We start from the raw sequence: 27539 nt of genomic DNA on the forward strand, positions 1-27539 counted from the left end.
ATGTCAAAATCCAATCTGAAAATGATTGAACACATAAACCCATTTATAATAAATTAGCAGTTAGATCAAATATATATTATATTACATTTCATTTTCTTACAAATTTTAATCTTTATTTTTATATGTCCCAAATTGGTTAAAAATCTAACAATTATTATTTTTACAAATTTTATAACTAATGTATCATGTTTAATAGCATACTAACCATATTGTCTATTTTCATACTTATCATTCAAAAAATTTGTTTGCTATATATCTTACACATATATATTACATCTAATCATAGATGTTAGATTTGTTTAGGTGATCGCTAATGTCGGTGATACATTTTACGTTAAACGCAAAAATATAAAATTATTAATTTAATATGATTACATTTACAAATATAACATTTAGTACACACACAAATTAAAATTTAAAATTAAATACTGAGTGAAATTATTTTTTTAACAAATTTATATTAATAGAAATTCCAAATATTTGGAATTCGAAAGCATTATGACCCACACCTATACTATTTTAATTAGGATAATTGAATTTATATAAGAATATTTATTAAAATTTTAATTTTAACTTTTGTTATAACTGTAAAAAATAGTTTTCGATTTAAATTTATGATCAAATATTACAAATATATCATTTAATACAAACAAAAAACTAAACACAAAAAATAAATACCCGTGCGGTCGCACGGGTCAAGATCTAGTTAACCTTAAATCTCTAACCAATTAACTGGTTTAGAAACAGGTAAAACATGAATATAATGATTCAACATGCTAAACATGAATATAAAGTAGAAATCAATGTAATATTGTAATGTTAATTAAACATGTCCCAAAGCGTAACCAAACTGGACATGTATACATCTAGCTCGTAAGAATATTAAGAAGTGAAACTCTTGTATGAATCAATCGCCTGAAAATAGACTCCAACTCTATCTCAAGCTCCTCAACAGCAATTTCCGCCGCTTCCAGCCTCGTAGCTGCGCTCTGAACCGCCGTCTCGTCCCAAATATCATCTAACCAATCCGAAGATCGAGTATTAAAGATCGAAGACAAAGACCCTTTGCCCGATCTCTTCTCTAGCCAAGGAATACAACCAAGAGAGAACAAAGACTCCACCATCATCACAACGGCTCCTCTCACTTCATTCAAGACCTCTGTTACGAAAAGAAGGTTAAGTTCTATCGGCATTCCCCCTCCTCCGCTTCCTTTCATGCTCTTTAGACAGTTTAGGCATTTCAGTATCTCCTTCTTGAGCCTGTTCTTGCACTGATTATACGCCCCGATCTTCTCGTTGACATCTGATGATTCGTTTCCACGTAGAGTAAGTTGTAGATCGTGCAAGCTGTGCTTCACTAGCGTCATCACATCTTTAGATACGCTACAGATGTCCAACATCCTCAGTGAAGCTTCGGAAACTTGTTCCGTCCACTTTTCTTGTCCTTGTTCAGACAGAGATTCTCTTGTTTGTGGACAGTGATCGAGGAGATAGTTTGCGCAGTCGTGTAGCTCTCTCAAACCCTCGAAGTTAATCTGAGCCATAATGATCTTAAACGTTTTCGAGATATTTAGCTAGGATTATAACAGAATGGACTGAAGAATGTAGTATTAGAGATATATTGAATTGCATGTAAGAGCTAGGGAGATTATATAGAATTGAGACGATGGATCTGAAGGAAAGTACGGTGAAGGTTCCTTACAATGGGCTCGTACGGACGTGGGACACCTGGGGAACAGCTCATTTTGGACGTATTATCAAAATAATGATTTAAATTACTCAGAAATGTCTCAATGAACCTTCTATATACGTAAGACACTCGTGGGTTACGGTACGTTGTGGATTTGTTTGGATATTCTGTTGTATAATATATAGTTTTAAATAATTTATTCAATTTTTATAGGGTTCAAGTATATATACCATGCATGCACGAGCGACGGTGCCAGGCTGTGTCGGTAAATTTCAACAATTTGGAATTTATGAGTCTAGATAAAATGGAATGAGAAATATTTCGATCTCAGATCAGAGTTAAAATATATTGTGTTTCGTGTTTTATCACTTGTCAGAGATGTCAATGTATCAAAAAAAATTTTGTGTATTTGTCACTCGCTTGTATAATTGTATTAAACAAACCTATCGACATATATTTGTTAGCAATGAGCTTGAAACTACAAAGAAATACTTTTATAACTACTAGTATAAATCTTTTTCCTTATAGGAGAGAATTTCTTTAAAACCTTAATGTGTTCTACCACTTCCAACTAAAAAACAATGAACCTTTTTGGTTCTACAATAATCATACAGCTCCATCTAATTTGATAATCACCAAGGTAACAACTACCTCGACGGCTCAACCTAGGCATACATACTACTGCTAGATTAGATTTTGTGATTATTAAGATCCTTATATCTCAGTTTAGTTTCAACAGATGAATATCTTCTATCAAATTAATCTCAAATATATATAATTAGATTCTTATATCTCCAAATGCATTAAGTTTATTATGTCGTTAGTGGAGAAATCTTATTATTCGATTTTTCCATTTGAAAAGTATACGAATAATTAATCAATCATGCATTATATAATTTTTGTTGCCAGCATCATGCATAGACATTATTAAGGAGTTTCTTAATATTTCACAGGGATTCGATTCTTAAGAAAATAACAATTAAAATATAACAATTTTAAAAACAAGATTAGTATTCCTTCTGTTTTTAATACTTAATGTTTTAGAGAAGTCTTTTTTGTTCTAAATTAGATAACGTTTTTAGTTATCAATGTTAAATTTATGAATTTGTATGTTATATCAGCATTTATATTCTACTTTCTCGTTTGATATTAGTTGATTTTATAGTTAGGTAAATAACTAATGATACTTATTTACAAAATGTAAAAAAAAAAAAAATTAATCTACGTGCATAACTCTAAAACATCATTTTTAAAAAAATGAATAAAAACGAAAGGAACAGTAAATAATATATGAGTATAGAGATATTTTGCATGAGTTGGTTAAATTTTTAAATACTCATATATTGTATATTATTTTGGTTGTTATTGTTTGAGAATTTCATTAATATATTATGGATGAGGTCTATTTTTCAAGACAACCCATCAAATATAACACCAGTCCCATTAATCTCAATGTAAAAGCACATTATTGCAAACTCATACCAGCTCTGTTTTGCAATATTTACGGAGGAGACAGTGAGTTATGTGCTCATTGTTCAAGCTGGAGCCTGGTGATTGGATAATCTAATGTAATATGCACAATAACTGAAGTTTCTAGGAAAGTTACATAGTTTCAGATTCAAAGAGTAAGCATGTTAAGAAGACAAACTCTCGTCTTCAACAATTTCTTATACACACATTCCAATTCTCCTTCTGTTGCTTCAAGCATTTGCTCTGTTTCTCTCAACTTCTTCAGCTCATCTCCTTCGACTTCTTGATTCTTCTTGTTAAACATCCTCGAGATAATACCTCTACTACCATTTCTTGATAACTTCTTGTGATGGCTATGATTCATCGTCACTACTTCCATCAACAAAGAAACAAGGACATCGAAGCTCGTCTCCTTAACTTTCTTCATCACATTAATGGCACCTCCGCAATCTTTCTTCTTCTTCTTATTCTTCATCTTCAACTGCTTACCGATCTTTCTGCTCAAGACTCTTCTCTTAAACACGTATGCATCGATCTCACGTGTCAAGAAAGCCTCTTGATCTCCTCCTGATTTGCTTCTGATCACTCTCCTCCTCAAGCTTGACTCGAGTTCCCTGACTTGCTCTTTGATCTCCATCAGAACGTCTCTGATCGTGTAACAGATATCAAGAACCTCAAGAAAACCTTCGGAAACATCTTCCAAAAATGTCTTTTGGGTTTTCGTTGATTGAAAACGGAGGAAAACTTCGACCACCTCGTACATGTTCTTTAAAACTCCGAGTTTCCGACAAGCGGGCTCTGGACTTTTCTTCTTAAGTATCAGAAGATGATCTTCGATGGATCGAGATAGAGGATGAACGACTTCGGGCCAGCTTGTTGAACGCACGTGTGCTCGAGATGATAATGAAGTAGCAGCCATGGATGGATGGCTCATCAGTAGAGAAATTAATGTATAAGTCAAGAAAAGGCTCCTTGTCTCATTAATAGTCTCACCAATATATATGTATGCATATGCATGCACGTAGAGGCCAATCATTACACGATTAGAACAGGCTGGAACTGGCTGTTGCGGTTTAGTTTCTTCCGACAGTCAAACGACAAATCCATACTTGTATTTACATATATGCATTTCGTTTCTTCAACTTTGTACACATCGGCACCAAATTTTAGAAAAAAAACTTTGTACACATCGGATTAATGAAGGTGGGGGGGAATCAATGCAAGTATATAATGTTTTCAGCAAGCGTATACTCAATCAAGCAGAAGCTCAAGTGACAGTGTTCAAAAATTAAGCATATATATACAACCAATGCCGGTTCTGCAAACATATAAAACATTCACAGCTATTAATTATACATAAGTCGTATGATCCTCAATTTTTTTAAAAAAATTATGGCCTAATAAATCTTAGATCTGAGTCAGATCATCTGACCATGATTCCAACTTAAGGTAAAAAAAAATGAGTGTTATATCATTGACATTATGATGTGCACTCTATATATTCTTAGTTTTCAATGCAATAATTAGGCCAAAATAACAAATCTAGAGCCAACATAATAACATACACAGATAGTTTACAAAATGTGACTTTCTTGTTAGTAGACAGCTTATAGGTGTGGCAACAACCTCAGCTAGGCTGCGTAGATATGAAACCCGCAAGAAAGAGTAACCGTCGGCTGCGACGTCTTTTTCAAAATCCCAGCAACCTTTAATTAAATAACACATCCTTACACCATCATTATTGGCAGCCCTTAGGATCAGCCTTTAAGGGAGAGGGAGAGGGGACCGAGACAAAGAATGAGAGAAAAACCCCTAAATAAGGGCTGACTCTTGAGTGCCCTTAAATTTTCATGACCAAAAAAAAAAAAAACTAAGGACTTTTGTCTCTGCCCACCAGTAATGATGCTCTTAGAGATTCCACTATAACAATTAAACATCCACGTCCAATTGTATATGAATATAGACACGCATACATGCAATATTATATTTGTCCAGATGAAGAAAAATGGGATTGTGCACGAACGGAATGGAGGAAGACTTCTTGAAGCAAAACCATCAACGAGAAGTTGATCTTTGTGACAGCCTGGATGTCTTTCTTTCTTTCTTTCTTATGTCAAACCCCTTATTGTTATTGTCTTCATGTGTGCTTTTATAAAATTCAACTTTTCGTAAAGGTCATCTGTATTATAATAATTGGCAGTTACTTACGGAAATATGATCATAAAATACAACATAATTTGTTTCTATTGCCGATGCACAAGTTTTATTTAATCGGCAGGATCTGCCCAACAATCTTCGTTAGTCTCATTGACATATTCCACTCATCATCCACATATCAACTTTATGCTAAGCCTGCTTTAAAATGCTGTATATATTCTCCATTGATATGCTTATCATTATTCATTACTAATATTAAAATCATATAGTCAAAATAAGAGTTGGTTATACAAGTACTTTTCATTATTATATTAATAATCTAATAAGTTTGCTCCCAGAAAAAAAGATCTAATAATGGGACGTTCTTGGTTGATTGGAAAGATTAGTAGCCCAATTACAAAAATACATGAACCAAGTCTGACACAGTTAGTCACAGAGCCCAACTGAAATCAAATACAAAGGCCTAAACAAGACTGCATATGGTAATGAATAGATTCCAACTTGAGACAAAAACTGAGCCTTGGGAAAAAAGTAACCTTCACATGCTGATGCTGATGACCTCTCCAACTTTATGTCCATGTCTTCATCATCAATATTGATAGCCTTCTTTTGCGGGTTAACGTTACCAGCAAAAGGCCAGTCATCAAACGACGACGTATTATTGTAACGAGGTTCTTTGCGTGACTTACGCTTCTTTCTTTTCTCTGATTCAGAAGTTGTTTTAAGTACCCTTGACCGCTTCTTACTGTTCTGATCAGACAAATAGTCAACATCCTCTTCTTCTGTCAAACAACTTTTCTCAAGTTCATCTGAGACTTGCTTGCTTGCCAAGTCTTCCTCCTTGTTCTTCTCTTCTCTTCTCGTTGCACCGTTGTTTCCATCTTCGATTTAGACATATATCACCGAATCGAGTATAGGTTTCAGATAACGAAGGAGACGCTTCTATGTGGTTTGAAAGTCGAATAGCGAGAGATGGTGAAAATAAAACCCTAATGAAAATAAGTGAGAGAATTGCGATTGTGAAAATAAGTGATACTGAGGGTTACGCTCTCTGTTTAAGACATCTGAGATATCTGCCGACATTTAGGGGAAAATTTTGATAAATATTTTCATGATTATTAGATGTGGAATATATATTGGGCTATCAGAAACTCTTATTTACAAAATATCTATTGGGCTATTAATGGGTTTGCGTAAATATGGTTCTATTTTAAGGCCCATTCTTTAGGGAAAGCTTTCAACTGCATGTATGGCATTGTTAAAAGACTTGTAAAAACTGCGTGTTGCTCCGGAGTCTCAAACATGGGTGACATGAACCGTTATTTGTGAACTAAAAAGGTAAAATAAAGTTGTTGAAAAACTTAAGTTACAAAAATTGCACATGATTTTAAAATGGCAGTGTATTTTGTCTATTTTCTTTCTAATAGTAAGCTACACCGTTTGTGTTTTTGGCTTTTTTTGCGTCGAAGTAAAATGATTTGCTCAAAGGGATCGTTATGACAAGTAGCCATATTATTCCATATAAATAAAACAATATGGTGACGCGGTTTAAAACTACCTTTTTTGTAGTGTGGCTATATATACACTATACTGCGACACGAGTTACATCCAAGCTACGATGTACATTTTCAAACAATGAGAACATTCTTGAAATATGAATTTGTGACGTTATAGAGAGAACTATCGGTTACCACTTGATATAAAAGGATAAAACCTAACATTAAAACTAAAACCAACTATATGCGTATTGACAAAAATTTAACCAACTATACACATAATTGATGTATAGCAAATAGTGGCCAATAATTGGGTAAAATATTAGAAGTCTTTAATTATTTATTAGGAACATGTAAAGTTCATGTTCTAATTATTCTCTTCTATAAGTAGTGTTATTAACTTTTAAGTGGTCCTAAACTAATCAAAGACTAATCATTCATTGATGACCAATATCCCTTTTCTATCTGTGTTATCTTCTTTGTTGGGAGTTGAGTTGAAGTCATGACCCTATTCGAGTTGTCAACTTTTTTTTTTGCATCGTTGTAGAATTATTCCAAACTAAGTAAAGCATTTACTAAACAAAAATAATTCACGCAAGTTGCAGTTCAAAGCAACCTACTCAATTATAGCTTTATAGTTAACCAGATCTAGGATTAGTCCGGTTTTTAAATTTATAGGTCTAACCGGTCATGACCACCAAGACGTACCGCCGCTAAATAAGGAACTAGATTAGCCCATAAATTGTTATCTTAATAGCACTAAACAGTCCAAACACGGTATGTTTTCCAGCAAGCTGCACGTTTAATACGGTGTTTATCAAATAATTAAGTGCTAATCCGAATCAGATCAAGATGATAATTGAAAAGCATCTCCCTAACAAAACCATGTGGTGGCTTCATGGGTTATTATTACTAATTTAAACTTAAGAGAGGCGACAAAAAATTAGAACGAATATCCATCAACGTGAAAATCTTACAAGTTATGTCTTCTTATGTCCTTTAATTTTATTTTCTCTCAATTATTTCCGGCAAAAATATGTGTCAAATGAGTCAGTTCATGCACGCTGTTTTGTGTAATAATGTTTAATGTTTTGTTGCCTGCCAAATAAATGATAATGCATGGCCACGGCCATGGGATGGTGGTTTGTGAAAGCAAGTGGACCTTGGTTCTTAACGCGTAACCATTTATTCCAAATTTTATTTTTGGTTCATACAAAGACGTAATAATAATAATCATTGAATTAATTCCTCAGAGCCAATTAAATCAAAGATAATTTTTAATTTGTTCCTAACATAAAATAACAAAGAATCCAACCTTCTGCCTTCATCTATACCATGCAGTTCTAGATTCAAACCTTAAAGACTGTTGTTTATTACCAATTATGCAAGTAGAACTTTGAGATGTATGCTTTCATGAAGAATTTAGTGCGTGGTAAATATAATAGTTTTACATGAATAATTATATATAGAACAAAATCAGCTTTAACATTTAAAATTTTGCCGATATAATAATTATCATATTTGCATGAAAACAAAACAAATATAGGACATCTTTGTTCTCTATTTTATTTCAAGTATTTAACTCATACAAATAATGAAAAAATCGGACAAAAAACGCAAATAAACTGAGAATTTGTAAAATAGGTTGAGATTATGAGAGTGATAATGTTAATGTGTTAGGGCATTAAGCAATGAGACACGAGTGCTAATCAAACCCCTAAACACTTTCTCACTCCCACATTCAATTTCAACGATCGAATTCTCAAACTCCATCATCTTCTGAGTTAGAATCTTGACTTCCTCGTTTTTCTTCTTGCTCAACCCAACCAAGCTCTTCTCCTCGACTTGTTTCAGCTCCTCGATCCCTTCGCCGTTCTTGTCTCTCTTCTCCGACCTCTTAAGAAACCCGACAAACGCCGTCGTTTTACTCGAACGGAGAGATAAATAAACGCCGTTGAAAAGCGCCACGGACACCAAAACGGTGACCTCGATGACGTCGCCGATGACCGACGCCAGCTCCGCCTCGACGTACGACCCGTTCAAAACGTCCACGTGGCAGCGGTTGTACTTCGTCTTCGGCTCGCGTACGGCCGACGTCAGCTTCGCGACGTCTCGCGCGAGAGCGCGGCGGGAGTTTACGTAGGAGGAGATCTTGACGTCGTCTTTTCTCCGGAGAGCGACCTGAGCGGCGGACTGGTGCTCGCGGAGGGAGAGGAGCGAGGTGCGGAAGATGCCGTAGGCGTCGACGAAGCGGAGGAGGTCTTCGAGGAGGTTCTCGAAGAAGACGGGGCGGTTGCGGAGAGACTCCTGCGACTGAGGGAGGTGGAGTATGTCGGAGAGGGTTTCTTGGACGTCTCTGAGGAGGCTGAGACCGTCGGTGATCCACGCGGTGGTGCGGCGATCGAGGGAGGACCAGGATTTGATCTGGGAGATCTCGTGGTTGATGTGGGAGATCAAAGGGTGTGACCTGCATGGGAGGCTGATGGATCTTGTGTGGTGAGAGACGCGTGGCTTTGATGGAGGTGGTGGACGGACGGTGGGTTTGTTCGGGAAAGAAAGTGATCGCCGGAAAACTCCAACCATGTTTTGGGAGGAGAGAGAGAGAGAGAGAGAGAGAGAAGGAGAGAGATGGTTTGAATGTGTGTTTGAAATGGTGAGAGAATGAGGAAGGAGCGTTGTATTTATATATACACAAGCGAAAGTGTGCACGTGGAAGAGTTTGCTACTTTTTTGTAGAATAATTGCTTTTGTTAATTGTTATTTCCCCAACTGTATTTTTTCCTTCTATTAGTTCGGTTGAGAATGTTAAGATTACATTAATTTAGTAACCAACAATCATCCTGAAAAAATGACTCGAGAATTTTTCACAGATAAAGTTATCTCTTATGGATCACAGAGAAAGTGCTTAGAATATTGTGTAAAGAATGTGATTCTACTAAGGTATATGCAAGGGAATGTTATGGGTGAAAATGAGTTTGCTGCATGCCTTTACATTAATAGTTTTTATGGGTGATGAGGTAGATAATCCAAATTCTCATAGTACTCTAGGAAGAAGGTGCTCAAATTCCTCATTTGACCATTAGGTACACCATGAACTCGTGTGTTGTTACCAACCAGATCTCTTCTGAATCTTTAAACAACCTATGTATAAGCATCCTCAGTTATTCATTATGTGACTTCGACATGATCCACTTTAATCCCACCAAAATAATTATTTGTTTATATCAATGGAGGGAAATAAGCTCGTTCCTACCGTTGACATCGTCCTTGCCTCCTTGGATTTAACTCGCTGCTTCGTCGCAGCGGTCATATCAACAGAAGCCTTCGAAGACTCCACTATTTTATTCCGGTAACTTCTACCGCCGCACCAACTAAAAATGCTTGATGTAACGGTTCACATTTTATTCGTACATAAATTACGCACCCATTAGAGGTCTTATTTTACCTGGATGTACATTAGGTCAACATCTGGCTAACATTTAACATTTTCTTAAGCCCTTATTAATCTCAAGCAAGGCCAAGCTCGTGTTATGTCAATAAATACATAGATTCGGAGGTAATCGTTATCTAGTGTGTGTATCATATAGTTTATTAAGGTGAATAGTTGATTAATTTAATCAGATTTAACGAGTTCAGAGACATAACATATGTTCCATTTCAAGCGGAGAGGGGACACACGTGGGTTAGCCACCTTAGCTAAACCTTCAATCCAAAACTGCTCTCACCTTTCTAATAAAATGGAGTAATCACTACTATTCTATTGATTAATTATCACATAACTTTTATATAAATAAACATACTTGAGTTGAGTCTCCCGTAAACTAATTTGGTAGGAGCATAGACGCGTTAAGACAGATTTGTTCTCACATGGTTAATTAATGATCATCAACATGAATCGAACAATATATATAAAAATTATGGAGGTCTAAGTTTAATGAAGATTTCTTTAATACATTCGGCTAAAATGGTTCGTTTTAAATCAGATTACAAAAATATTAATTAAAAGTAACACTTACATATATGTTGGGACTTGTTAGACTGTTAAACTCGAGATTAAGTGTCTAGTAATAAACAAAGCACGAGGGGTGAGCTGGGACATGTCAGAGAACGGCAACTCCAACTATGCATCAAAGGATCAAAAAATCACTGTATTCTTGTTCACGACACTTCACTTTTGTCCTACCACGATCACGAAAAAGAAAGAACAAAATTAAAAAATCTAATCTTTGCCCTTAAATCGAGATTTTACTTCAACTAAGCATTATATAATTAGGTTGTGCAAGCGTGTGGACTTTAAAGACGAGTGTTTCGGTGTAGATCCACAAACATGATGAGGGCCTTACTTAACGCTTGGCAGAGTTGGATTTTCTAAAGCATGTGGCTTGATTTCTGGATTTAAATTTGCAACCGACTTGAAATGAAACGTGAAGAGCCACACTGTCTATGTGATAGGATTTTTCGAGATATTTCTCGATTTGAGTGTTTAGATCGATAGAATCCACATATGCAGATGATTACTCCACTGAGATTAATGGTCATGAATCCATTGTATGGTGTGAGGATACTATTAGATATCAATATACTATACGAAGATCGGCAGTTTCAATTTGCTTGGAAACATTTTAGACGGTCCATCGTTTCTACTATAAACTTTGTACATGAAGTTCTGTATTACCGTGTATTCTTGATTTGGATTTTTAATTTGCATGTATTGAATGATTAGTTTTTATTTCAGATAGGACTTTGCTTTCCATAAATTAGAAGTGAGTCGGTTTGATTCTATAATATACGTACGTACGGCAGGTATGTGCATACGAATAGCATTTTTTTTTCTTATGTTTAATGTAGGTTCTCAGTGGTTTAATTAATCCAAGGAACATTTAACGGTGCGGCAACATGGCTTTAAAGGTTTATAACCATGCATGACATATGATGCAGTATTTTTTTTTTTTTAATTGCAGTAGTTTTTTCTTTCGAAAAATCAAAACAATGTTTTACAAATTTGCTATTTATTTATATCATAAACAGAATTGTAGTTACGATGGTTCGTTCACTACTAATCAACCTTTGTCACAAGCAGGATGGATAATCAGAGATACTCTGGGGATGTTTAAAGGTGATGGACAGGGGTTAAACTCTCAACCTAGGAATGCAACTGAAAGGGAACTACAAGCACTACTCTTTGCGATGATGAATTGTTGGAGTCAAGGGTATAAGAAGGTAATTTTTGAAGGAGATAATTTAACGGTCACAAATCTGCTCAATAAAAAGGTTACAAATGTTGCAGTCAGTAATTGGCTAAAAGATATATGGAGATGGGAATCAAGATTTGAAGATGTCAAATTCTGTTGGACAAATCGCCTATCAAACACTTGTGCAGACCTTGCGAAACAAGCAATGCCTAGAAACACAACATTTCAATTTCATAGCTATGTTCCAATGTTTCTAAACTCTGCTATGGCAGAAGATTACTTTGATCATTAATATCAAATTAATTTAGTGAAAAAAAAAACAGAATTGTAGTTTACTGGATACATGACGTATTAAGTTCCTGATCCTCCTTTTACATGAAATTAGCTGATTCAGATACTTATTATAGGTGCTTGTAGAAAATAATAGACGATTATATATAATATAGATATATTCGCATCTTCTTCGCTTGATGTGCCGAGATTCCAATCCATCTGTCAAATGCAAGGTCACGTGAGCTATTACATAACTAATTACTACTAATTAGTAATATATCCGTGGTTGGCCGTCCTCGAAACCCATAGGAAACTTTTCCAGTAGTACATAACTTAGCTAATCATATATACGTATCGATGTATAGAGAGGTGTACATGCAAACGATGCGTAAAAAGATGTACAGATCTGCAACATATCGAAGTTATATCATCGAATCCTGTAACAGGTTCAATTTCCGAATATATGTGGAGATTTTCCATGTGGTATAGTATATCAACACTATAACTTTTAGTTTTGTTTGCACTGAGTACAGAAAAGATGATCCTGATTCAGCTCATATCTCAATGTGCCTTGAATCAATTTCCCACTTCCTTACAGAAGCCAATGTGCCTTGAATAAATTTCCAATTGCACATATACAGTTTGATGTTATTCTTTTGAGGAATTCATTTACCTTAATGCCGGAAATGCCAGAGACCAATGGTGCAACTTTTAGTCTTTACCATTATAATTAGAGAGAAGAAAATCAAAAATTAGGATTTCGCTGAATTCCTATCATAAATCGTCGAATTTTTACTGGGTTCTTACTGAAAATATGTGTTGTCAGTTTATCATGGGTTCGTGCTGAGAGTTTTTTCGGTTTTTACACTTGATTGTTACTCAAAACATAGTCGAGACTTTAACAATTTATAAGCATTTCATTTTCATCAGTGAGAACAAAAAAGGAAACCCTTAATACACTGCACTGTTGAATCCATATGTAACAAAAAAAAATTATCCGCTTTACTAGAAAACGGTTCAAGACATATACCACTTGTCTTTACACTGTAATGAGTGGTGGAGGCAGCATACTGTTTTACAGGGGTAAATTAATTAAGAGCATCCGTGCCGACTCTAATCCATGATAACATAGACAATTGTCCTGGTCCATACATATAATATACATATACACATATATGTAATTTTTGAATCCAAGAACTATAATCCCTTATTGGGATACTTTTTTTTTTTGGTCAAATATTGGGATACTCTAAAAACTACATTTTACAGAGGTTAATTTGTTAAATTTTCAGCATTCCATCAGTTCATTTAAAAAGAAAAAATGCAAACAACATTTTTCTTTAATGGAAGTCCATATGGGGTCATGTGATCCATGGTTCCAAGCTACCTGCAATGTTTTATATACTTCTCTAAATTTTTTTTTTTGAGCAACTGTTAATTGATTAATTAAAATGTGGGTCTTAGGTCTTAGTGTGAACCTAAGCCCAATAGAGAAAGTTTGGTACAAAGAGAAGCCTTAGTATTAGAGTCTGCAGGCCCATATTAGTAACAATTGTTTTTAGCTATGTACTTATATATATATGTATTTGTATTAGTGTGTGTATATATATGTTTCAACACATGATTATATATTTATATGTATTTCGTGTGCGCAAAACACATGATTTTATATTTTAAACATCAAAATTAATCTGAACATATTTTCCAAAATAGAATCCGTGAAAACAACTAAAGCTTGGGAAAATGTGTGAGCAAATTTAGTTTGACCTAAAAAGATATGTTCTATTTAGGCTTAAGGCCCAACATGCAGATCTGTTCGGGCGCGGGAGCTTCCCACTTAACCGTCACACCTCTCATCTCTTCAAACTCTTCCACACACCTCCTCGACTCCAAACCTCCGCCACGCTTCCTCGCACGTGCGAGTTTTTCGCCGGAAAATCCATCAAATATATTCTCCCAACCTTCCTCCCACTCTCCATGTGCGTCGCACAGCTTCAACGTCCCGTTTTCCCACTCCGTCCAGCTCCACCCTCTGTCGAGCTTTCCCATTACTTCCGCCACGCAAGATCCGCTGCACGCGGCCGTGCACGGACGGCACTTGGCACCGTTCAACGGTCCGCGGCTAGAGAGTGAAGCCACGGGGACTCCGTAGCTAGACGGAGGGAACTCGTAGGTTCGGTCAGTCATGATGCAGAAAGGGAGGGGTTTGGTTACGTAAGGGACACGGTGAGTTGAGAGCTGAGCCTTGAAGGCGGACTCGGAGTTGAGACTAGTTAAGCCGGCGGATTCTAGGTCGGGGATGAGAGAGAGGCGAGAGAGAGCCACCGTTGAGGTGTTGAGATCGCCGACCCCAAAGCGGTCGTTGAGGCCGCCGTAAGAGGAACCAGGTGGGACTAGGTACTGACCAGGTTTGAAGTACTCGGGGTCGAGTGGGTCAGACCAGTAACCGTCGACACGGGTCCGGACAATCCAGTCGTATGTGAAGTTGTTCTCGTTTTGGTATGCCTTTATCATCGTGATGCAACCTTCTACGAGATTGAAGTATTGTAATAAGCCCTGTCATATTGAGGCCAAGAAATAACACAGGTGAGATGATATTGTCAGGATAAAAAAAATACAATTACGAGGCTCACACCTGATCAAAAGAATACAATCACGAGGCACACACTTGATTAAATCCGTAATTACTAGTACATAATATTGGTAGAATACATATCACAAGGTTGTCAAAGAAAAAAACAATCACGAGGCACACACTTGATCAGATTAAGAGATGCTAAAATAATACATGTGGATTAATTATTTTCATTTTATATATATTGAGCAAATATGTCACATAAACATAATCACTTTTCCAAAATGTAAAGGTAAAAAAATCAAGTAAATGTGAATTAGATAATAGTACGGTTACAAAAAAATGTGAATAGATAGTATATGATTTATCACTAGAAGCCTTTGACATAAACATCATCACCCCAGTTCACCACGCATTAGACCATTTCATAAATATTTATCACCATAAATTAAATTATAATATATACCACGAAAATCAGAATGCAGTTTTCTCCACAAACCATATCATACGTAAATTACAAGCTATCAAATGAATCAAGATTTTCTTTACCGGGAAAAGTGGGTCCAGAAAAGGTAAGAAGCCAATTTCAGTCTTGGACTAGTTGGACTACGACTCTACAAGTCTACATAAAACCTTGCGAGACGATGACAGTTACCAAAAACTGAATTTCAACCTTAATCTTTAGTAACTTAATCGGGAAAAGACAATTAAGCACCCCATCAAAGACTCAAAGTTGTAAACAAATATTGTCAAAACTAATTAATACGACTCACCTCCAGTGTCATCTACAACCATTTGAAATGACATTGATAAAACACTATTTTGTTACAAACTAAAGAAACAAGAAAAGATAATGTAGTTGGTGCAAGATTGTTACAACACCAAATATCAAACAAAACCAAACCCATCATAAAAAGCATTCATAGACATGATCACTACATGAGTAACGTAGGTACCAAGAAACAGTTACACCAACCCTAACCCTCTCCAACTAAACTGTCCCCTCTCTTGACTAGTTTCTTATCCTTTTATTTTTGTTTTTTACCCGAAAATTTTATTTGTGACACTTAATAAAAAAATCAAGTAAATCTTTCTAAAAAAGGTAAGAAATTATATTTTACCTGAATGCCATTAGGCGAATTCATGGGTGTGAGGACTCGAACCATAGACTCAGTCTCGTTGATCGGTTTAGGCTCGAAGATACGAACCCACGCGAGCCTCGGCGAGTCTTTAAGCAGCCGTAGCTTGAACGAGTTGTGATCGAGAGGACTATTCAGGAACAAATCAGCATTAGGATAAACCTTAAGGATCTTCTCGATAATCGACGGTCCGGTTAACTCGAACCGCCTCGCTCCTCCAACCAAACACACCGCCATCTTCGACTTCACCAACTCATCCCTCTTCCCCCGCCGTGAGTTTTCAACCTCCTCCGGCGGAGTTACGTCGCGAGGGTCAGAACCGGTGTTTTCAGTGGTGGCGGTTAGGGTATGAGTGTAGATTAGGTTACGGAGAGGCGCGAGAGTGGCAGGAGGATCAAGTGTGAGGGTTGATAGAGAGAGTAGGAGGAGGAGGGAGAGACAAGGGATCGCGAGGACGAGGAGAAGACGGCGATCAACGTCGGAGATTCTCCTTGTAACGTGCATGGCGACGGGATCTTCGCCGTAAGATGTAGAAGCCCTAGCTAAACCACCGTCGGTTCTTCCACACGTACACGTAACGTTCGCCGAGAGAGATTATGTTTTTGAAAAAAGAAAAAGACTTGGAACTGATTCTGAGAGGCGTTGGTTCGTTGGAGTGGAAGGTGAAATCAACTTTCAGCGTGGGTTTGGTTTGTTTTCTTCTTTTATTATTATTTTTTCTTTCGACAAGTTTTCTTCTTTTATTTATTTATTATTTTCTCTTAAGTTATAAAGAGATATAAATGTGATAATTAATAAACTTTATAGGTATTAATTGATTACGCTACATGGGAAATGCTATCGTTTTTTTTTTGTTTTCCCGTTTCATGAGTTGCTCAATGAATGTTTTAAATTCTTGATTTAAGTTACTACAACTGTCCTTGACCCAAAACAAAATATCTTCCTTAACACTTAAAAATCGTTTTGATTAAATTTCAAAACTCCTCGCCAGACCTTCTACAAGAATGTATAGTGTGACTGTTAATCGTTAATGATAGGGTCTGTTGCCTTTTGAAGTACTAATGAAGGATTAATCTTGATAGATGTTACAAAAATGAAGAATGTGGAGTAAAAATAACAGGGTTGTTTGGGTGAGAAGAAACGTATTGTTTTTTAATTTAACAGGAGGAAAAGAAAAGTATTTGCTGTCGTGAATGTTCATACTTCGTACCTTTGACTATGCCGTATTTATATTCCAAATTTTATATGGTACGGTGCCCTTACAAATTTGTATCAAATATGGTTCCAAATGTAGGTGCTCTTTTTCACTACCTTATAGAAACCAAAAATATATTTTTAATTTATTTTTTCTATGATTTTTATTATTTTGTACACCTACATAAAAATATATATTTATATATTTAATTTAATTCATTTAACCAATATTTCTTCTATATAAACTTTCAATAAATAGCTAAATTTGTCAACAGCAACATATAATTAGGATAAATAACTAATTATCCCAATTTGGACAAGCCTGTTAAATAAAATGGACTTCTGTATGGGCTTAGATGTGTAAATAGCGGCCCATTAAGATTAAGATAATCTTGCAGAGAGTCAAAGAGCGGCAAATCGCGGTGAAACTTTCCTTGCTGAATCTCTGTTACACGGCCACAATGCAAGGAGGATCATCGGGTATCGGTTACGGTTTAAAGTATCAGGTACTTGCCAATCTCCTCTCCTTCGCTCTCTCGATCTCTCTCTCTTCAGTACTTCAAGTGGTGATGGGATCTGTTGTTTGTTTGTTTCAGGCGAGATGTATATCGGATGTGAAAGCCGATACGGATCACACAAGCTTCCTCACTGGAACACTAAGTCTCAAAGAAGAGAACGAGGTGAATGGATCCTTCTTCCGCTTGCATTATTATTATCCTCGTTATCCGGATCTGAAGAGTTGTTGTGATTGGTTACTTAGGTTCATCTGCTACGTTTATCATCTGGTGGATCTGAGCTGGTATGCGAGGGTTTGTTTTCGCATCCCAATGAGATTTGGGACCTTGCTTCTTCCCCTTTCGATCAACGCATCTTCTCTACTGTCTTCTCCACTGGTAGTAGTTAAAAAAAATTAAGACTTTTAGCATACTCTGTTTTTGGATTTTGTTAAGCTGGGCTGTGAAAGGAACTGTCTTTACATTTTAGACTATGCACTTGCAGTTGAAAGTATGTTACTTTTTAAAGGACCCTTTGTCAATTATGGAACTATGATTTATCCCGACAGCCAAATATGGCAAATGTCAGAGACTTATATAATGTTGTTTCCATTTTAAAGGCGAGTCATTTGGAGCAGCGATATGGCAGATTCCTGAGCCGTATGGTCAGTCGAATTCCTCAACTCTGGACTGTGTTGCCTCTCTTGATGCACATGTTGGTAAGATTAATTGGTGAGTTCATGGTTTTATCTACTGACTGAGTGTGCTTATAAGTTGCGAAGGTCCAAAGGTTCTAGAGCATGTTACTTTCTTATCCACATTTTCATGAGCAATTCTGTTTTCCCTCTTTCGTGGAAACAGCGTTCTTTGGTGTCCCTCTGGAAAATCGGACAAGTTAATCAGCATGGATGAGCAGAATCTTGTGTTGTGGAGCTTAGACTCTTCCAAGAAGAGTGCTGAGGTGGTATCTAAGGAGTCGGCTGGTATGCGACATTCTTTATCTGGTGGAGCATGGAATCCACATGATGTGAATTCTGTGGCAGCGACTTCTGAATCATCTATCCAGTTCTGGGACTTGCGTACTATGAAGTATGTCACCATTTTACCTTGTATATAGCTAGCGGCTTCACATAATCAATATTATGTCATTTTTGGTTCGTGGGTTTGATTTGTTTCATATATACAGGAATGTTAATTCAATTGAACGTGCTCATGTACGTAATGTAGATTACAACACCAAGAGAGAACATATACTTGTAAGACTTCGCTCTATATATAGGCTGCACATATATAAAAAAACGTTATCCGTTCTTTGTATTTATGTGTTAAGAGCGTCTATTGTGTAGGTCAGTGCAGATGATGAATCTGGCATACATATCTGGGATCTTCGGAAAGCTAAGGTTCCTGTCCAAGAGCTCCCTGGTCATACACACTGGTGACTTTTAGCTCTATGCTCATTTGTGGATTCTTTTTTCCTTCCTTGATTCTGGTTCACCTAATGCATTGGACCTGGAAGTTATCTCTCTTGTGACCGTTATTCTGACCATCTTTACAGGACATGGGCTGTCAGATGTAACCCTGAGTATGAAGAGCTAATTCTGGTACTCGTTTTCTCATACCTTACCTCCTTAGCACAATTGGAATGATCTGTATTGTTACTGTTCCTGTCGGTATAACTGCTTCAAGCTGAAATGTTCTGTGGACTAATTAGGATGATGCTTTTTACCTGTTGAGCATTACAAGTTGATGATTTAGGGACAATTATGTATATACTTCTAGTTTTTCTTAGTTTCTGATTTAATTTAACCAAACAACAGAGCGTTGGAACAGACTCAGCTGTCAACTTGTGGTTTGCTTCGGCATCTAGTGAGAAACAAGCCTCAGAAAGGTAGAGTTCTCTTTATCATCACACACCCAAGTCATTTGCAGTTTTCCTACTTTTATTTTAACGCCCATCTTGTGCAGGTCTGCGGAAGCATCGCGTCAGCGTGTGAACCCGTTGCTAAATTCTTATACAGACTACGAAGACAGTGTGTATGGTAAATGCTCTTGGACTAAACTGAGTTCACAGTTCCAACACTCCCATTGAAAATGCATAAAAACTACTAACATAATTGCTGTCACAGGCCTCGCTTGGAGCTTTCGCGAGCCTTGGATTTTTGCATCATTGTCATACGACGGCAGGGTAATTAACTATTCTCCTAAGAATCTAAACAACTATGGAGAATTAAATATGAACCACTCACTGTCTGCTAATATATTTTCGGTGTAATGCTTTTCTTAGGTTGTGATCGAATCCGTCAAGCCTTTCTTGCCGAGAAGATAGGCACCTGCACCAGATCGAAGACCTGCATTATCATGTTTTAAAACTCTAAAAACAAATTTTGAATGTTTTTGAGAAGCTGCAGAACAAAACCATTATTGTAACCTGTTCGTCTCTTGTCATCCCTGTGTAGCAAGCTGAGAGATTTGCTATAATTCAGATTTATTATATAAAATTCTCTTTATCATAATGATACATATGCTCCAGCTACATCTCTGACCAAGCCCCTGATTCTGGATATTACTAAAGTATGGTTTGAAAACAAAAATGGCTCTTTCCTAATAAGGATCCCGACAGAAACAAAGGACGCTCTATCGCGGTTCTATGTACATGAGACATTTGATGCGAAATGCTTACAACAAAGGCTTTTAACCCCCAAAGGTTGGAAAAATTCACTGTGAAGTGTCCAAGCAGACGAGAGAGATTCAGTTGTAATGATGATGTCAATCTCATTGATGAATGTATAACTAATCCGATAGCATTTCTTCAAGCTCTGGCTCATCAGAGGTAGATGATGGATCATCGTAGTCTAAACTAGTCCCATTGTACAATCCTCTGTCTTGAAGATCACTCTGTTCTTCCTCATAGTCTGGTTCCGACCAATCTGGCTCATCCTCTTCGGTTTGACCATCGTTTGGTACTACTGTTACTGCTGTTGCGTCTTTATTTGTCGACTTGTTTTTCTTTCCAAGCTTTCTAGATTCTATCTGCGCCTTTGCCTTGGCCTCTGCATCTTCGCATATGCATGTGGATGGGTTCTCGTGAAACTCACCTCTTCCAGCTCTTACTTCCTTTGGCTCTCCCATAAACCCTCTTTGAAACGAACGGACTCTGGACGTGAACTCCTCCCAAGTCGTGTTCTCTTTGTTCAGGAACAACCTGTAAAGCTTCTTTGCATTCGGCCTAACCGTAGGTTTATGTCCAAAGTATCTCCTGCAAAAAGTTCATATCTCCAAAACCTTAGCAGTTCCATCAAAGCAAAGACGAAGAAAAGATGATGATGAAGATGTTTTGAGTACCTCCTCCCAGCCAATATTTTTGCCATATTGCCATTGTTGTTGGTCACAAAAACGTCACTTTCATCACAAACAAGGAAGTCTAGCGCAGCCATTCTCGAGGAGTAGGAAGAAAAAGGTTCTAGCTCTTCCTTTGTAGCTATAGTGTCTTTCGAATAGAAGTGTGGAAAGAGTGCTTTCAGAGGAGCCAAGGACTCTTCTCCTCCGTATACTTCACCAGAAGCCACATATATATGAACATCACTGCCGTATCCCAAAGCTCTTAGCATCAGTCCAACTTCTTCTGGAGTGAGCGGACACCTTCCTTGTCGCCTTTGTTTCTCTGGATTGTTAATCTGCAATGAAGTTGCAAAATTAGCTATTTTCACATCTTGTTAACATACAATGAAGTGAATGTAATTTTTTTTAAAACATTATACATGTAATGTTTTCCATCGTCTTCTAATTGCTGCAAGTTCTCTCCTTTCCTTATCACCACCACCATAATAGCATCCCGAGAAAGCAAGCATGTCAGGCTCAAACCTGCAACCAAAACAAAAAGATAAAGAGCATTGACCACAGGATGCTTCAAGACCAACTAAGTCAACCTATGAGGAGGGGATGCTAAAAGGTTTCAGCCATGCTACATAATACTTCTCTCCTCAGTATCAAAATGAAAAAAAACGAAGAAACATGAGGATCTTAAGATGAAAGGTGAAAGATGGTGCTTACCTTAGATGTAAAGCAATGAAGTGTTTGCTCCTCAGTCGCATGCGCCGGACCAGTTCATTACCCATTTTAAGTATCGGATCAGTGAACTTCAGAGCATGGTAATTTACTCTGCATCGTAGCTTTTGCAAGTCATCGCTCAGCTTGTTCGAAAGTCTATAATCAAACTTGTTCAGTTGAACTGCCTGAAGCGCATAATACAGTAAAAATATAAGGCTTCGGTGAGATACATATCCATAAGACAACCACTTCTCATCAAGCAATTTGCTTAGACATGTTTTTCCCACTAGGAGGAGCTAACAATGCAACAAGATAAAGAGTTTCAGAGGAAGAAGGAAACTTACATGCCTTTTGTGAAGAACAGGTAAAACCCGGTTAATATAGCATCTCTCGTTACATTTCCGCGGCACACGCATCCTGCTTGGACTCCATGGTCTCCCTCCTTTCTGTGGAAGCTGCTTTATAATTCTAACGTCTTCAGATAGAAACGAGATGAACCAATCAACATCGAAGATATGCGAGAAGTCACTGCAGAAGACGCAGACATAAAGTTACTAGAGAAAGCAAAAAAAATACATAATGATTTTATTTGGCAATGCCGAACCTGGCATCCTTCCAGTAAGACTTCTGGTCTAATTTAGGAACAACAAGAGTAGCGTTTAGAATTCTTGCCGCAACAACTGCATCTACAATCTATAGAAAGACAAGTAAGAACAAGTTGGCTTATAATCTTTTACACTAGATAGGTAAATCTGAAAGGAAGTAGATCCAAAGAGAGAGACTTGAAAACATTAGCTGACTTAAGAGTAAGACAAATTGTATAGAGATTCATGAAGATATAAGGTAATAAAAAAAGGAAAGAAGGTGAATAGAAGAACTCTCACTCCAGTTCGTTGTTGGTTCAAACCGCCACTGGTGGCGATTGCCAAGTATCGATCATTTTTCGTCACTGCTTTCGCATCTGCAAAACAAATAAACTCATTTAACTAATCAAAAGTTTCCTACTTTTGGTAAAGATGAGTGAGACAAGAAACGAATAACGAACGCACTGGGGAACTTGGTACTAGCATTGCTGCATCCGTAGAAAAATTCAGCGTTTCGGGAACGCCAAACATCACGATCTGATCTGCCTCCGTCTCTCTGTAAAACACATACACACAAACACAAGAGAGAGAGAGATCCAGCCATTTCAAAAAAAGTCGAAAGCTTTGAACTTTTTGATGATGAAGAAGAAGAAGAATAATAAACCCACAAACTAACCGGAACTCGGAAAGCTGCTGCTGATTTGATCGTATCACTCGCTCCTCCTCCTCCAATGTTGATCTGTTTTTGGAGGAAAAGACAAAAAAATAGTATCAGAACACGGATCAAAAAGGGTGGGAGATAGATAGTGAGAGAGAGTTACAGATGTGTGGCGAAGGCGTAGTGGGAGGCGATCGGAATCTCCAGGATGGGGAGCGAGGAACGAGAGGAAAGCGAAGAGGACGAGGAGAGATAAGGACACGGCGATAACGAGAGGGAGGAGGCGGCGGAGACGATGGTAGTAAGGGTACCGCCGCCGCTGGAAACTCATCACGGCCGCCGCGCCTAGGGAGAGAGAGAGAATAAGAGGAGATTTGGAATCAAAACGTGTTATAGAATGTTAACTGTTTCAGCAGAATCACAAATCATGCTTTGCTTTCTTTCGATCACGAGCGACAGCTACAAAATGAGAAAAAGAGAAAGAGATTTGTCAGAGAGAGAGCTACTTCGGTCTTGTGCGCGAGAGTGTAGAAAAATATCTATTTACCTGATTGAAAATATTGAATTTTTACTACTTCTTCACAACAAATTGAATATTTATTTTAATTATTTAAAAAATAACGGTTTTGATTACAAATTATATAAAAAAATTATATTATTTTTGTTAGATCAAATTCCAACTCATTGATATTTATTTCTATAGCCCTTTAGTAAAAAAAAAGATATTTATTTCTATAATACCATTTATATTCAAACTACTCGTAACTTATTCTTACTTTTTCTTTAAAATAGAAATTGTTTGTGTTTTATATTCTGAGAAATGTTATTTTAAATACATTGTATCAAACTCTATTTTTTATATTTAAAAATAGCAAATTTCGTAGGAGATATTCTCAAATGAATTAAATAAAAAGGAATAGGTGTTCACAGCTCTTTCATTTAGACAAATTCCCAAATTTTAAATCGATTATCACGGATTTGCTTTTCCAATAAAACGTTTTTATAGAAAATAGACGTTGGCATAAAAAAAAAAACTCAGACCACCTTAGTTGTTAGGTGGGTTTGTATTTGCAAACGCCTAAAAATGACTCTAATCATCGTGCAGACCCATGTCATCGAACTGTCGCAATGAACCGGCTAGACTCACCAGTTCGTTGTGTACATGAAACGGCAAAACCAGAACAGAGCAGCTTCTGTATAAATGTGCAGAGAATCAACAGAGGTAGAGACGAAAAGCCACCCTACTAACCTAACCATACTTGCTGGATAGTCCTTTTGCCCATGGACTTTGGTCTTCAGACCAAATAACCCTAACCCCCAGCATCGAGCACCATCTTAGATTCAGAAGTGCAGCTGCAAGATGCTCCTGTGAGTCTCTAAACAGCTCAATTATCTTTGTTTCAGCTTCAGGGTCTTCACTCGTGACGAACTTTTCCTCAAGCTCTGTTTTCTTCTCCTGAAGACTCTCTTTGACTTCTCCGTTGAGCATTCTTAGGCTCAGTACATTCAACGCTTCTATCGCTGTTGTGTGATACCCTTTTTCCACATAACAGTTGAAGACAAAATGGCATGTTGATGGATCTGGATTCACTTTCTCTCTGTGCATTTGCTCCACTATGTACTCAATCACATCAATCATTCCCTGTACGATGAAAAGTCATGTTGTAAACTAGAGCAGTTTAAGCGTGTTTGTTACAGCATATATCTTTTACCTTCTCAAACGCTTTCCGCAAAATGGTGTTGTATGATAAGACATCGAGATGTATCCCTTCTGATGCAGCTTGGTCCATGAGATTGAGTGCCTCCTCGAAATTCTCATCGTTCAACAAAATCTTATAGGAAATACAAAAGTTTTAAGTTAATAGAACCGCTTGCAGGCTAAGAGTTACTGTAGTTAATCCACTGAACTAACCTTCATTAGAGCAGTAAACGTGACCGCTTTTGGGGAAAACCCATCACGGATCATCAGGGAAACTAAGGCACAAGCTGATTTATAAGAGTGGATAAGGCTGCAACAATCAATCATTATATTGTATGTAGCAGCGTCTGCAGGGTATCCACATGCTTTCATCCTTTTGAATATTTTGATCACCATGTTAGTCTGCATATGTCAATTTTTTAAGAATATATAACCATCAAATACTATGTAAACGCTATATGTACGTTTGGTGCAATGAAAAAACTTACTTCATTTGCCTCAAGAAGTGACTGAAGCACTATGTTGTATGTAGCCGTTTCTAGATACATATTCTCAGCTCTTTGCAGGTGCCTGATCATCTCATTCACCATACCTTCAGCTCCGAGCGCTCTCAGCTATAAACACAAGGACAAAGGAAAGTGTAAAAGATAAGTTCAGAGCTGATAACATACCCACAATAACAGAGTAAAGATTGATAGTATCGCCTCTAAAGGTGTTTTCCAGCTGCAGTTTAACTAAGATAATATCACATCTGATACAAAATAGATTAAGGAGCAGAAACTAACCACATTCCTCGTTGAGATAGGACTGTGCTGAAGACCATTTCTCACCATGTCCATTTCTATAGCGTTTATCCTTTTACAACAGTCCACTTGGGACAGCATGTTGCCCTCTTCATATGGTGCATTCACATTACCAAATAACGAAAATAGCAGTTCATAGGTCCTCATGTCAGGACGCAGATTTAGCTGTTTCATTCTGGCCAATACTCGGACAGCACGCTCTGGTTGATCCTACAAAACATTAGTAAGAAACATTAAAGTGGCAATATAGTTATAAGGATGGTTTATAATGAACATCTAGTTTCAACTCATGTACCAGAATAAAGAAACATTGAAAGGTAAACAGAGGTATCGAGAGTAACTAACCAAGGAGTCACACGCAGCAAGAAGGTTATTGAAAGGATATGCATACGAGCACTCAGATACTTGATCCAGCAGATGTTCAGCTAAATCAACTTGAAAAGCCTTACTGCAATATGCTGAAACCGTAGCGAGAGTTGAGTTATATGGTTTTAGATTCTGCTGCTGCATTACTTTCAACTGCGTAGCGATAAGAAACAAAAAAATATCACTATAAAAAAAAAGCTGAACTTCTCATAAAGAAAGAGATGGCCTGAATAAAACACTTACCAGTGTCATGCCATATTCGTATGCTCCTGGAAACGCAACTGCTCTGATGAAACCATCATATGTATGGCTTGATGGTACCAATCCAAGATTTTGCATCTGAAGCATTAGCTGCTCCGCTAGCTCAGAGTTTTTAGATTGTCCACATGCATGAATCACATCATTGAACGACCACCTGAGGATCCTAGTTGCAGGGATGTTGTTATTGTGACCTTTCGGCAAAGCCACTTTAGAAGACTCAATGCTATTGCTCTGTTGATCAGACGACTTGCACTCCAGAGGATCCACCATTAGCGAAACCGTGTGATCATTTACTCCTCCAAAAGCGACTTTCTCTAAATCCATCTGACCACTTGATGATGGTATAGGAATATCTAGTCTGGTGGAATGCAGTTTACCACTTTTGAATTTAACAAAGAGCTCTCCTCTTGAAGCTAGAGCCACCATATGTTGCAATAACTCGTACGCTGATTTCAAATCACCCAACCTTGTGAAGGACCATATGAACTTCCTGAGCGAGAGTATACTCAGACTATAGTGGTCCACATAGTGTTTCAATATCTCATTAACAGACGCTAGATTGCGCTGAAGAACTGCAAGCTGAAAACAATATTAATCAGATAACAAAGAACAGTAAGATCAAATGCAAATGAAATCTCTTTGAATAATCAGATATGTTGTTGACTAACCTTGAGAAGTGCTGCATATGTTATCTCATTCTTCCCTACTCTCCGTTGATCCATCAACTCCAAACATCTACTAGCGTAGTTCCCATTTCTCGTTTTTACACATGCTCCAAGAAAATAGTTATATACAGGCAAAAGAGGAGAGATGCTATCATTTTCCCCAAGTGCCTGAATAAACTCTGACGCCTGAACAAATTGTAGCCAGAGAAACAAATCGTGTTACTATATCATGTATGGATGATTCTACTGGATATTAGATTTAGAATTATATTTTATTTACCTTATCCAAGTGTCCCCCGTTACAAAGAGCTTGTACTATGAACAACAAAGATGTACTGTCAAGACTGATCTCTCTCTTACACATTGCACTGTAAGTCTCCATGACAAACTGCAGGATACAAAATTACTACTGCCTTGAGATCCGAATATATGCAACATGTTTAAGGCAGGTAAAGTGTAATCATCCACCATAAGGAACAAGCCTGAACGATGCTTTTTTTTTTTTTTTCATAATATTAACTTACCACAGGATCAGGTGATCGGGCACAATACTTTAAAATGCCATGAAAATCATCGGCACTAAGTGAATTATTTCCATGTGTTAGCTTTGAAAGCAGGGCAGACGCTCCATGCCTCTCACCGGAACGAAGTGCATCAACGATCTGGTCTTGTGAGATCTTCCTCGTTGACTCATCTTGGCATCGAATGAAATCATTACCTGCCACATGGAAAGCTCTCATTTTGAACTCACAAAGTCTCTTCTTTAAGAATCCAAC

The 27539-nt window shown here is 37.2% G+C and overlaps 8 protein-coding genes across 8 annotated transcripts; 1 reads left to right on the forward strand and 7 right to left on the reverse strand.

Annotated features, from left to right (window-relative positions):
• Positions 1–618: 618 nt before the first annotated feature.
• LOC108816641 (uncharacterized) lies at positions 619–1831 on the reverse strand. The gene has a single exon (XM_018589202.2). The coding sequence runs from the start codon at positions 1542–1544 to the stop codon at positions 867–869; it is 678 nt and encodes a 225-aa protein (XP_018444704.1). The 5' UTR covers positions 1545–1831; the 3' UTR covers positions 619–866.
• Positions 1832–3254: 1423 nt separating this feature from the next.
• On the reverse strand, positions 3255–4079 carry LOC108816872 (uncharacterized). Its single transcript, XM_018589434.2, has one exon. The coding sequence runs from the start codon at positions 4077–4079 to the stop codon at positions 3309–3311; it is 771 nt and encodes a 256-aa protein (XP_018444936.1). The 3' UTR covers positions 3255–3308.
• Positions 4080–5679: 1600 nt separating this feature from the next.
• LOC130498000 (uncharacterized) lies at positions 5680–6205 on the reverse strand (the record flags this gene model as incomplete). The annotated part of the gene is made up of 1 exon (XM_056991323.1): positions 5680–6205. A coding segment is annotated over one exon (462 nt), but the record flags the coding sequence as incomplete, so codon positions are not given.
• Positions 6206–8291: 2086 nt separating this feature from the next.
• LOC108816243 (uncharacterized) lies at positions 8292–9462 on the reverse strand. The gene has a single exon (XM_018588815.2). The coding sequence runs from the start codon at positions 9394–9396 to the stop codon at positions 8482–8484; it is 915 nt and encodes a 304-aa protein (XP_018444317.1). The 5' UTR covers positions 9397–9462; the 3' UTR covers positions 8292–8481.
• A 4502-nt stretch (positions 9463–13964) lies between these two features.
• On the reverse strand, positions 13965–16668 carry LOC108817643 (uncharacterized). The gene is made up of 2 exons (XM_018590382.2): positions 15975–16668; positions 13965–14834 (listed from the first exon to the last, which is right to left on the reverse strand). The coding sequence occupies exons 1-2, from the start codon at positions 16494–16496 to the stop codon at positions 14061–14063; spliced, it is 1296 nt and encodes a 431-aa protein (XP_018445884.1). The 5' UTR covers positions 16497–16668; the 3' UTR covers positions 13965–14060.
• Positions 16669–17544: 876 nt separating this feature from the next.
• Positions 17545–20193, forward strand: LOC108817644 (WD repeat-containing protein DWA2). The gene is made up of 12 exons (XM_018590383.2): positions 17545–17692; positions 17783–17866; positions 17947–18079; positions 18301–18412; positions 18542–18769; positions 18867–18936; positions 19027–19115; positions 19236–19281; positions 19498–19568; positions 19646–19719; positions 19807–19865; positions 19965–20193. Exons 1-12 carry the CDS (start codon positions 17648–17650, stop codon positions 20004–20006), a joined length of 1053 nt encoding a protein of 350 aa, XP_018445885.1. The 5' UTR covers positions 17545–17647; the 3' UTR covers positions 20007–20193.
• A 148-nt stretch (positions 20194–20341) lies between these two features.
• LOC108817642 (O-fucosyltransferase 16) lies at positions 20342–23491 on the reverse strand. Its single transcript, XM_018590381.2, has 10 exons — positions 23133–23491; positions 22988–23050; positions 22777–22867; positions 22612–22688; positions 22332–22420; positions 22072–22255; positions 21731–21912; positions 21439–21541; positions 21023–21354; positions 20342–20936 (listed from the first exon to the last, which is right to left on the reverse strand). Exons 1-10 carry the CDS (start codon positions 23298–23300, stop codon positions 20471–20473), a joined length of 1755 nt encoding a protein of 584 aa, XP_018445883.1. The 5' UTR covers positions 23301–23491; the 3' UTR covers positions 20342–20470.
• Positions 23492–23838: 347 nt separating this feature from the next.
• LOC108818364 (pentatricopeptide repeat-containing protein At1g76280) lies at positions 23839–27481 on the reverse strand (the record flags this gene model as incomplete). Its single annotated transcript, XM_056991085.1, is given in 10 exon segments — positions 23839–24611; positions 24682–24801; positions 24882–25070; positions 25157–25282; positions 25454–25681; positions 25817–25990; positions 26081–26677; positions 26767–26949; positions 27044–27151; positions 27288–27481. Coding segments are annotated over 10 exon segments (2312 nt in total), but the record flags the coding sequence as incomplete, so codon positions are not given.
• Positions 27482–27539: the final 58 nt, after the last annotated feature.

This window comes from Raphanus sativus, chromosome 7 (genome assembly GCF_000801105.2).
Source record: "Raphanus sativus cultivar WK10039 chromosome 7, ASM80110v3, whole genome shotgun sequence".
NCBI lineage: Eukaryota > Viridiplantae > Streptophyta > Magnoliopsida > Brassicales > Brassicaceae > Raphanus > Raphanus sativus.